Source organism: Oncorhynchus clarkii, chromosome 15 (assembly GCF_045791955.1).
Source record: "Oncorhynchus clarkii lewisi isolate Uvic-CL-2024 chromosome 15, UVic_Ocla_1.0, whole genome shotgun sequence".
Taxonomy (NCBI): Eukaryota; Metazoa; Chordata; class Actinopteri; order Salmoniformes; family Salmonidae; genus Oncorhynchus; species Oncorhynchus clarkii.
In genome coordinates this window covers 12,632,877-12,645,066 of record NC_092161.1, presented here as the reverse complement: position 1 = coordinate 12,645,066, position 12,190 = coordinate 12,632,877, and the positions used below count along the sequence as shown (strand labels likewise).

Genomic DNA, 12,190 nt, shown 5'->3' with positions numbered 1-12,190 from the left:
CTCTCTCTCCCCCTCTCCCTCTCTCTCCCCCTCTCTCTCTCTCTCCCTCTCTCTCTATCTCTCTCTCTCTCTCTCTCTCTCTCTCCCTATCTCTCTCTCTCTCTCTATCTCTCTCTCTCTCCCTCTCCCTCTCTCTCTCTCCCTCTCTCTCTCGCTCTCTCAATTCAATTTCAATTTAAGGGCTTTATTGGCATGGGAAACATATGTTAGCGTTGCCAAAGCAAGTGAAACAGATAATAAACAAAGTGAAATAAACAATAAAAAATGAACAGTAAACATGACATTCACAGAAGTTCCAAATGAATAAAGATATTTCAATTGTCATATTATGTATATGTGCAGTGCTATAATGATGTACAAAGAGTTAAAGTACAAAAGGGTAAATAAATAAACATAAATATGTGTTGTATTTACAATAGTGTTTGTTCTTCACTGGTTGCCCTTTTCTCGTGGCAACAGGTCACAAATCTTGCTGCTGTGATGGCACACTATGGAATTTCACCCAGTAGATATGGGAGTTTATCAAAATTGGATGTGTTTTCAAATTCTTTGTGGGTCTGGGTAATCTGAGGGAAATATGTGTCTCTAATATGGTCATACGTTGGACAGGAGTTAGGAAGTGCAGCTCAGTTTCCACCTCATTTTGTGGGCAGTGTGCACATAGCCTGCTCACTGAGTCTGTACATAGTCAAAGCTTTCCTTAAGTTTGGGTCAGTCACAGTGGTCAAGTATTCTGCCACTGTGTACACTTGGGCCAAATAGCATTCTAGTTAGCTCTGTTTTTTTTTGTAATTTCTTTCAATGTGTCAAGTAATTCTCTTTTTGTTTTCTCACGATTTGGTTGGTTCTAACTCTCTCACTCTCTCTCTATCTCTCTTCCTCCCCACTCCCCCTCTCTCTCTACCTCTTTCTCTCTTCCCTCCCACTCCCCCTCTTTCTCTACCTCTTTCTCTCTTCCGCCCCACTCCCCCACTCCCCCTCTCTCTCTCTCTCTTTCTCTCTTCCCCCCACTCCCCCGCTTCCCCCTCTCTCCCACTCTCTCCCTCTTCCCCCCACTCCCCCTCTTCCCCCCCACTTCCCCTCACTCTCCCCCTCTCTCCCTCTTCCCCCCCACTCCCCCTCTCTCCCTCTTCCCCCCCATTCCCCCCTCTCTCTCCCCCTCTCTTCTCTTCCCCCCTCCATTCCCCCTCTCCCCCCCACTCCCCCTCTCTCGTCCTCTTCCCCCCCATTCCCCCTCTCTCTGGTTCAATGGAATTACTCTGCAAGGCCAATATGAGCTGTAGGTTAACAGTGGAATTACTCTGCAAGGCCAATATGAGCTGTAGGCTAACAGTGGAATTACTCTGCAAGGCCAATATGAGCTGTAGGTTAACAGTGGAATTACTCTGCAAGGCCAATATGAGCTGTAGGTTAACAGTGGAATTACTCTGCAAGGCCAATATGAGCTGTAGGTTAACAGTGTAATACAACGGAGCTGAAGTGTTTTCAAACAAAACAAATCAAGAAATTGAAATAGATTTTCTTGTGAAATTGCAATTGATGACATTATTCAGCCTGGTGTCTCTCGTGGTGCACAGACCAACACACGGTGTCTTCCCGTTAAAACTACAAGGTGGGTTATGGCTTCTACCATCACATTTAACACACACTGCAAAGAGTAGGTAAAGATTGTAACTGATCAGATTGTATTCCTCCCTCTAATGATTATGGTTAGAATTGGTTGTAGAGTAGTGATCCTAGATCTGTGGTTCTGGAAAATGCCTCCATTGACCGTATCTGCACTGTGTCAAAGAGTTCCAAAGAAGACAACCATCGTCACCAACAGAATACCAAGCATAGCAACTATCAGAATGCTCGGCTTAGCAATAGCAACCATTGGAATTTCTAGCTAAGTAACAATGGGTGTTCCTGGCCAATCACCAGCCTTGGTTGAGAATTCCCAGGGGCTCTGGAAGACAACTGGCTGAGACAATTTGGAGGGAGGGGAGGGTTACCATGGACACCAGATAGCACACCGGGAAGCCCACATGTTAAGAGAGAGATCAATGGACTGTCACTGAAAGAGCACGTATGCAGACACGGACAAGCACGCACACACACACATGCACACACACACACACACACACACACACACACACACGCACGCACGCACGCACGCACGCACACACACACACACACACAGAGAGAGAGAAACACAGAGAGAAACACACACACACACAGGTAATCCCAAACACACTACGGCAGTGTAACGAGAGGCTGAGCGCCGTCTCAGGGGTGGCCAGAGCTGGCCAGAGCTGCTGCACTGTGAAGGGTATGTGTGTGTGTGTGTGTGTGTGTGTGTGTGTGTGTGTGTGTGTGTGTGTGTGTGTGTGTGTGTGTGTGTGTGTGTGTGTGTGTGTGTGTGTGTATATGTGTGTTTGCGTGTGTGTGTGTGTGTGTATATGTGCGTTTGTGTGTGTGTGTGTGTATATGTGTGTTTGTGTGTGTGTGTGTATATGTGTGCTTGTGTGTGTGTGTATATGTGTGTACATGTGTGTTTGTGTGTGTGTGTATATGTGTGTTTGTGTGTGTATATGTGTGTATATGTGTGTTTGCGTGTGTGTGTGTGTATATGTGTGTTTGTGTGTGTGTGTGTGTGTATATGTGTGTTTGTGTGTGTGTGTGTTTATGTGTGTGTGTGTAAATGTGTGTTTGTGTGTGTGTGTGTTTGTATGTGTGTGTGTGTATGTGTGTTTGTGTGTGTGTGTGTATGTGTGTGTGTGTGTATGTGTGTTTGTGTGTGTGTGTTTGTGTGTTTGTGTGTGTGTGTGTGTGTGTGTGTGTGTGTGTATATGTGTGTTTGTGTGTGTGTGTATATGTGTGTGTTTGTGTGTGTGTGTATATGTGTGTGTGTGTATGTGTGTTTGTGTGTGTGTGTATATGTGTGTTTGTGTGTGTGTGTGTGTGTATATGTGTGTTTGTGTGTGTGTGTGTGTGTATATGTGTGTTTGTGTGTGTGTGTGTATATGTGTGTTTGTGTGTGTGTGTGTATATGTGTGTTTGTGTGTGTGTGTGTGTATATGTGTGTGTGTGTGTGTGTGTATATGTGTGTGTGTGTGTGTGTGTATATGTGTGTTTGCGTGTGTGTGTGTGTATATGTGTGTGTGTGCGTGTGTGTGTGTGTCTTACCTATCAGTTCTTTGTTTCTGACGTCCAGGGCCATATTCCTGAGCGCGGTGGCCACGGCACACACCACACGGTCATTGTCTATCCTCAACAATTCCACCAGGATAGGAAGACCCTTCTCCTTACGCACAGCTGCCCGGATATACACCGACCACTGGAGAGAGAGGGGGAAGAGTTAGACTGACGCACCACTGGAGAGAGAGATGGGGAAGAGTTAGACTGATGCACCACTGGCGAGAGAGGGGGAAGAGTTAGACTGACGGACCACTGGAGAGAGAGGGGGAAGAGTTAGACTGACGGACCACTGGAGAGGGAGGAGAGGGGGACGAGTTAGACTGACGGACCACTGGAGAGGGAGGAGAGGGGGAAGAGTTTGATGAACCACTGGAGAGAGATGAGAGGGGGAAGAGTTAGACTGACGGACCACTGGAGAGGGAGGAGAGGGGGACGAGTTAGACTGACAGACCACTGGAGAGGGAGGAGAGGGGGAAGAGTTTGATGAACCACTGGAGAGAGATGAGAGGGGGAAGAGTTAGACTGACGGACCACTGGAGAGGGAGGAGAGGGGGAAGAGTGAGACTGATGAACCACTGGAGAGGGAGGAGAGGGGGAAGAGTTTGATGAACCACTGGAGAGGGAGGAGAGGGAGGAGAGGGGGTAGAGTTAGACTGACGGACCACTGGAGAGGGGGGAGAGGGGGAAGAGTTAGACTGACGGACCACTGGAGAGAGATGGGGAAGAGTTAGAATGATGCACCATCAGAGAGAGAGTGGGAAGAGTTAGACTGATGCACCACTGGAGACGGCGGAGAGGGGGAAGAGTTGGACTGACGGACCACTGGAGAGGGAGGAGAGGGGGAAGAGTTAGACTGATGCACCACTGGAAGAGGGAGGAGAGGGGGAAGAGTTAGACTGATGGATCACTGGAGACAGATGAGGAAGTGTTACATTAACGGACCACTGGAGAGAGACGAGAGAGGGGGAGGAGTTAGATTGACTGACCAACAACAAGAGAGAGAGTGTGAGGAGTTAGACTGACAGACCACTGGAGAGACACAAGGGAAGAATTACACTAACGGGCCCAAAACTAGTTTGAGAGAGAGAACAAGAGAAAGGGAAGGATTTGACTGACAAACAGTAGGGGGAATAGTAAGACAGATGCACCACTGGAGAGAGAGGGGGAAGAGTTAGACTGACAGACCACTGGAGAGACACGGGGGAAGACTTAGACTGATGCACCACTGGAGAGAGAGGGGGAAGAGTTAGACTGATGCACCACTGGAGAGAGAGGGGGAAGAGTTAGACTGACAGACCACTGGAGAGACACGGGGGAAGACTTAGACTGATGCACCACTGGAGAGAGAGGGGGAAGAGTTAGACTGACAGACCACTGGAGAGACACGGGGGAAGACTTAGACTGACGCACCACTGGAGAGAGAGGGGGAAGAGTTAGACTGATGCACCACTGGAGAGAGAGGGGGAAGAGTTAGACTGATGCACTACTGGAGAGAGAGGGGGAAGACTTAGACTGATGCACCACTGGAGAGAGAGGGGGAAGACTTAGACTGATGCACCACTGGAGAGAGAGGGGGAAGACTTAGACTGACTCACCCCTGCAAAGAGAACAGGAGACAGACTAAAGGACCCCCATACCTTCCAGGTGCCTGCAGCCAGATTCTGCAGGGCTCCAGCTGCTCCCTCCAGTGTATCAGGGTTAGAGCACTCTGACAGCAGGGTGAGGTAGGGCTTCACTATGGATGGATGCCATAACATCTGGACTCCTTTAGGAGGGTCAGCTGAGTCTGGGAGAGGACCTACACCGTCCCACTGGAAGAGAGGGGAGAGAGGTTGTGGGGGTAAGGAAAAAGGAAGGATGATGACAGAAAAATGGAGATAAAGATAGGGAAGGAGAGAGCGAGGTCAAGAATCATACCATGATGTATATCCAGTAAAGTATTCCTACTCCACAGCTATTTCAGTGGCCTTCATAGGCAATGTATATGTTTCCCACTTCTGTAGGCAGCACACCCTCCTGGCAACAGCTCTGACTCTATATGCTATAGATAGAACACTTTTCTCTTTGATCAAACAATCAAAGAGGTGCCCTTTATGTTTACAGCGGAATTGTGCCATAGTTCCCTACATCTTCACAACTGGAGGCTCTACAGGCAGGATGCATGTTCTATAGTTTATCATCCCTCTAGAGGTTTTATGATAGAAGATCTTCAAAACATAAATACACCAGAAGCAGTAAAGAGAATACTCCCTAACAGTTCTGAAAATGGGGAAAACTTTTTGGAGACATTTTGTGTTTTTCACTGTTTGCAACTACTGTAGAGTGAATGAGAGTTGAGCTGTTTGGACAAAGCCTTCATTTCTTGTGAGGAACAGACCATACAAGTGGTCTGTGGGAAGGCATCTGAGTGAATTGTTAAGCAGCAGTAGTGATTGGAGTGCGTTGGAGGAAAGAAAGGTTTGAAAAACATCTAGCAAATAGAAATCAAAACTGGATGGTGTTCAGAGATAGATGGGAGGGGTTGAGTAGAGCTTAAGGGTGGGACTGGACGGTGTTCAGAGATAGATGGGAGGGGTTGAGTGGAGCTTAAGGGTGGGACTGGATGGTGTTCAGAGATAGATGGGAGGGGTTGAGTGGAGCTTAAGGGTGGGACTGGATGGTGTTCAGAGATAGATGGGAGGGGTTGAGTAGAGCTTAAGGGTGGGACTGGACGGTGTTCAGAGATAGATGGGAGGGGTTGAGTGGAGCTGAAGGGTGGGACTGGATGGTGTTCAGAGATAGATGGGAGGGCTTGAGTGGAGCTGAAGGGTGGGACTGGATGGTGTTCAGAGATAGCTGGGAGGGGTTGAGTGGAGCTGAAGGGTGGGACTGGATGGTGTTCAGAGATAGATGGGAGGGCTTGAGTAGAGCTTAAGGATGTTAAGGATGGGACAAAAAAAACAAAAAAATATAACTATTGTAAAATATACTGTGTCTATAAAATGTATATAGATGTATAAGCTGGACGTAGAAGCCCAAGTGTTAATGTTTATTAGTTTACTCCAATAAGGGGAGGGGTAGTAGGGTTTGGAGAAAATAATAAAGGGAAATATATTAAAATATATTAAATACAGTATAGATAATTGAATATACAGTCCCAGTCAAAAGTTTTGACACACCTACGCATTCAAGGGTTTTTCTACATTGTAGAATAATAGTGAAGACATCAACACAATGAAATAACACACATGGAATCATGTAGTAACCAAAAAAGTGTTAAACAAATCAAAATAGATTTTAGATGTTAGATTCTTCAAAGTAGCCATCCTTTGCCTTGACGACAGCTTTGCACACTCTTGGTTTTCTCTCAACCAGCACCATGAGGAAAGTCATCTGGATTGCATTTCAATTAACAGGTGTGCCTTGTTCAAAGTTCATTTGTGGAATTTCTTTCCTTCTTAATGCGTTTGAGCCAATCAGTTTGTGTTGTGATAAGGTAGTGTTGGTGTACAGATGATATCCCTATTTGGCAAATGACCAAGTCCATATTATGGCAAGAGCAGCTCAAATAAACAAAGAGAAATGACAGTCCAGTTACTTCAATAGCAGTCGCAAAAACCATCAAGAGCTATTAATAAACTGTCTCTCATGAGGACCGTCACAGGAAAGGAAGACCCGGAGTTACCTCTGCTGCAGTGGATAAGTACCTTAGAGTTACCAGCCTCAGAAATTGCATCCCAAGAAAATGCTTCACAGAGTTCAAGTAACAGACACATCTCAACATCAACTGTTCAGGGGAGACTATGTGAATCAGGCCTTCATGGTCACATTGCTGCAAAGAAACCACTACTAAAGGACACCAATAATAAGAAGAGACTTGCTTGGGACAAGAAACATGCAGAGTAGGTGAACGGATTATCTCCGCATGTGTACTTCCCACCGTGAAGCATGGTGGAGGAGGTATGATGGTGTGGGGGTGCTTTGCTGGTGACACTGTCAGTGGTTTCTTTAGAATCCAAGGCACACTGAACCAGCATGGCTACCACAGCATTCTGTAGCGATACGCGATCCCATCTGGTTTGCACCTAGTGGGACTATCATTTGTTTTTCAACAGGACAATGAACCGACACACCTCCAGGCAGTGTAAGGGCTAATTTACCAAGAAGGAGAGTGATGGAGTGCTGCATCAGATGACTTGGCCTCCACAATCACCCGACCTCAACCCAATTAAAATGGTTTGGGATGAGTTGGAGTGCAGAGTGGAGGAAAAGCAGCCAACAACTGCTCAGTATATTTGGGAACTCCTTCAAGACTGTTGGAAAAGCATTCCAGGTGAAGCTGGTTGAGAGAATACCAAGAGTGTGCAAAGCTGTCATCAAGGCAAAGGGTGGCTACTTTGATTTCTTAAAAACTTTTTTGTTTACTATATGATTCCATATGTGTTATTTCATAGTTTTGATGTCTTCACTATTATTCTACAATGTAGAAAATAGTACAAATAAAGAAAAACCCTTGAATGAGTAGGTGTGTCCAAACTTTTGACTGGTACTGTATATTTACAATAGAAATGTGGAGGATTGGAAATTATGCAGCAATTACATTGATGGAAGCCACAATCTATCTGCAATATTAAAGCTGACCTCCCCCCACACACAAAAAAAGAGAAAAAATAAAGGTTTGAGCCAACATAAAAACAGAGACACAAATTCTCATCTCCCCGTTTACACTACAATAGTTTATGTTCTTTTAATGTTCTCTGTTGGAATCTTTTGCTTTGATTCCCATCAGAACATTCCTGCAGGGAACAAGTGATTTGGCTTGGAGGAACCTTGTACCATATGACATCTGTGTGTCTGCACTGTCTTTCTGCACTGTCTGCCTGCCTGCCTGCACTGTCTGCCTGCACTGTCTGTCTGCACTGTATATCTGTCTGCATTGTATGTCTGCACTGTCTGCCTGGACTGTCTGTCTGCCTCTCTCTCTCTTTCTCTCTCTCTCTCACGTCCCACCTGATGCATCTCTCTCTCTCTCTATCTCTCTCTCTCTCTCTCTCTCTCTCTCTCTCTGTGTGTTATTTCCCAACTGATGCATCCCTCTCTCTCTCTCTCTCTCTCTCTCTCTCTCTCTCTCCTCTCTCTCTCTCCTCTCTCTCTCTCTCTCTCTCTCTATCTCTGTATAACTTCCCACCTGATGCATCTCTCTCTCTCTCTGTATAACTTCCCACCTGATGAATCTCTCTCTCTCTTTCTTTCTCTCTCTCTCTCTCTCTTTCTCTCTCTCTCTCTGTGTATAACGTCCCACCTGATGAATCTCTCTATCTCTCTCTGTGTATAACATCCCACCTGATGAATCTCTCTCTCTCTCTCTCTCTCTCTCTCTCTCTCTCTCTCTCTCTCTCTCTCTCTCTCTCTCTCTCTGTGTATAACGTCCCACCTGATGAATCTCTCTCTCTCTCTCTCTCTCTCTCTCTCTCTCTCTCTCTCTCTGTATAAGGTCCCACCTGATGAATCTCTCTCTCTCTCTCTCTCTCTCTCTCTCTCTCTCTCTCTCTCTCTCTCTGTGTATAACGTCCCACCTGATGAATCTCTCTCTCTCTCTCTCTCTCTCTCTCTCTCTCTCTCTCTCTCTCTCTCTCTCTCTCTCTGTGTATAAGGTCCCACCTGATGAATCTCTCTCTCTCTCTCTCTCTCTCTCTCTCTCTCTCTCTCTCTCTCTCTCTCTCTCTCTCTCTCTGTGTCTAACGTCCCACCTGATGAATCTCTCTCTCTCTCTCTCTCTCTCTCTCTCTCTCTCTCTCTCTGTGTATAACGTCCCACCTGATGAATCTCTCTCTCTCTCTCTCTCTCTCTCTCTCTCTCTCTCTCTCTCTCTCTCTCTCTCTCTCTGTGTATAACGCCCCACCTGATTAATCTCCCTCTCTCTCTCTCTCTCTCTCTCTCTCTCTCTCTCTCTCTGTGTATAACGTCCTACCTGATGAATCTCTCTCTCTCTCTCTCTCTCTCTCTCTCTCTCTCTCTCTCTCTCTCTCTCTCTCTGTGTATAACGTCCCACCTGATGAATCTCTCTCTCTCTCTCTCTCTCTCTCTGTGTATAACTTCCCCACCTGGTCCTGTCCCTTCTTCTTCTTCTTCTTCTTGCCCCAGCAGCCTGAGGTCTCTCCGTCACGTCCGTTGGCGTCACACAGGAGACCGTCTAGCTCCTCTGAACCCAGCTGTTGGCCCTGAGACGTCTCCGCTGCCAGTCGGTAGGACAGGTTACGCAGGATACACACACAGTTCTCTATGGTCTACAGGAGAGGCATCGGAGTTAGAATATTTATCCTACAAATGAGATGACTTCCCACACAAATATAACTTCCCACTAGAGCTAACTTCCCACACAAATATAACTTCCCACACAAATATAACTTCCCACTAGAGCTAACTTCCCACACAAATATAACTTCCCACACAAATATAACTTCCCACAAGAGCTAACTTACCACACAAATATAACTTCCTACACAAATATAACTTCCCACACAAATATAACTTCCCACAAGAGCTAACTTCCCACACAAATATAACTTCCCACACAAATATAACTTCCCACACAAATATAACTTCCCACACAAATATAACTTCCCACAAGAGCTAACTTCCCACACAAATATAACTTCCCACACAAATATAACTTCCCACGCAAATATAACTTCCCACACAAATATAACTTCCCACACAAATATAACTTCCCACACAAATATAACTTCCCACACAAATATAACTTCCCACAAGAGCTAACTTCCCACACAAATATAACTTCCCACACAAATATAACTTCCCACAAGAGCTAACTTCCCACACAAATGTAACTTCCCACACAAATATAACTTCCCACGCAAATATAACTTCCCACACAAATATAACTTCCCACACAAATATAACTTCCCACACAAATATAACTTCCCACAAGAGCTAACTTCCCACGCAAATATAACTTCCCACACAAATATAACTTCCCACACAAATATAACTTCCCACAAGAGCTAACTTCCCACACAAATATAACTTCCCCAAAGAGCTAACTTCCCACACAAATATAACTTCCCTCACAAATATAACTTCCCACAAGAGCTAACTTCCCAAACAAATATAACTTCCCACAATAGCTAACTTCCCACACAAATATAACTTCCCACACAAATATAACTTCCCACTAGAGCTAACTTCCCACACAAATATAACTTCCCACACAAATATAACTTCCCACACACATATAACTTCCCACACAAATATAACTTCCCACAAGAGCTAACTTCCCACACAAATATAACTTCCCACACAAATATAACTTCCCACACAAATATAACTTCCCGCGCAAATCTAACTTCCCACAAGAGCTAACTTCCCACCCTGCCAAAATGTGAGTGTGTGTGTGTGTGTGTGTGTGTGTGTGTGAGTGAAGGGGCATTTAAAAGGAAGAGTGCCCAATTCCATCCATGAATTGGGATGTACTCTTAACTTTTAAATTATGTTAAAGAAATTCTTTCAAATGAGGAATAATGACTGAGCCTGAAGCATCGTTTCAAGCTCCATTTAACATGGTGTCAGAAGAGGACACAGCCGAAACAGCAGAGGTGTGTGTGTGTGTGTGTGCGTGTGCGTGTGCGTGTATATCTGTGAAGTATCACTCATAAACGTGGCGTATGGGAGCAATATGGAAAGTAAACCACTTGGAAATAACGAAGAAAAATCATTAATCCTCTCAGACGACTCTGTCTGTTTTATAGAAGAGTCTCTCAGACTGATCATTTACACAAACAACTATAATGAACGTAATTGAACATAATACTCTGACTGACTAAATGATTTCAATGACATTACAGCCGTAATACAAACACCAAGTCACTTCAACTAGATCCTATAAGAACAGACCTTGGGCCTTATCTGTTAGAACTGTTAGAGGAGTGAAGAAGAGAGTTACTTTCCTCTGAAAACATCACAGGTAAACAACTCCACAGGTAAACAACAGGTAAACAACTCCACAGGTAAACAACAGGTAAACAACTCCACAGGTAAACAACAGGTAAACAACTCCAGAGGTAAACAACAGGTAAACAACTCCAGAGGTAAACAACAGGTAAACAACTCCACAGGTAAACAACAGGTAAACAACTCCAGAGGTAAACAACAGGTAAACAACTCCAGGGGTAAACAACTCCACAGGTAAAAAACAGGTAAACAACTCCACAGGTAAACAACAGGTAAACAACTCCAGAGGTAAACAACAGGTAAACAACTCCAGAGGTAAACAACAGGTAAACAACTCCACAGGTAAACAACAGGTAAACAACTCCAGAGGTAAACAACAGGTAAACAACTCCAGGGGTAAACAACTCCACAGGTAAAAAACAGGTAAACAACTCCAGGGGTAAACAACTCCACAGGTAAAAAACAGGTAAACAACTCCAGAAGTAAACAACAGGTAAACAACTCCAGAGGTAAACAACTCCATAGGTAAACAACAGGTAAACAACTCCACAGGTAAACAACAGGTAAACAACTCCAGAGGTAAACAACTCCAGAGGTAAACAACAGGTAAACAGCTCCATAGGTAAACAACAGGTAAACAACTCCACAGGTAAACAACAGGTAAACAACTCCAGAGGTAAACAACTCCATAGGTAAACAACAGGTAAACAACTCCACAGGTAAACAACAGGTAAACAACTCCAGAGGTAAACAACTCCATAGGTAAACAACAGGTAAACAACTCCACAGGTAAACAACAGGTAAACAACTCCAGAGGTAAACAACAGGTAAACAACTCCAGAGGTAAACAACAGGTAAACAACTCCACAGGTAAACAACAGGTAAACAACTCCAGAGGTAAACAACAGGTAAACAACTCCAGGGGTAAACAACTCCACAGGTAAACAACAGGTAAACAACTCCACAGGTAAACAACAGGTAAACAACTCCAGAGGTAAACAACAGGTAAACAACTCCAGGGGTAAACAACTCCACAGGTAAAAAACAGGTAAACAACTCC

At 44.8% G+C, this 12,190-nt stretch overlaps 1 protein-coding gene across 1 annotated transcript in view; it reads right to left on the bottom strand.

Annotated features, from left to right (window-relative positions):
* The window catches only part of LOC139366914 (catenin delta-2-like), a 573,021-nt gene that overhangs the window by 69,163 nt on the left and 491,668 nt on the right, over window positions 1-12,190 (bottom strand). The window contains exons 18-20 of the mRNA XM_071104665.1: window positions 9,264-9,446; window positions 4,818-4,991; window positions 3,169-3,319 (exon numbers count right to left, since the gene is read on the bottom strand). Coding sequence (XP_070960766.1) covers window positions 3,169-3,319; window positions 4,818-4,991; window positions 9,264-9,446 — 508 coding nt within the window. The remainder of the gene's footprint in view (window positions 1-3,168; window positions 3,320-4,817; window positions 4,992-9,263; window positions 9,447-12,190) is intronic.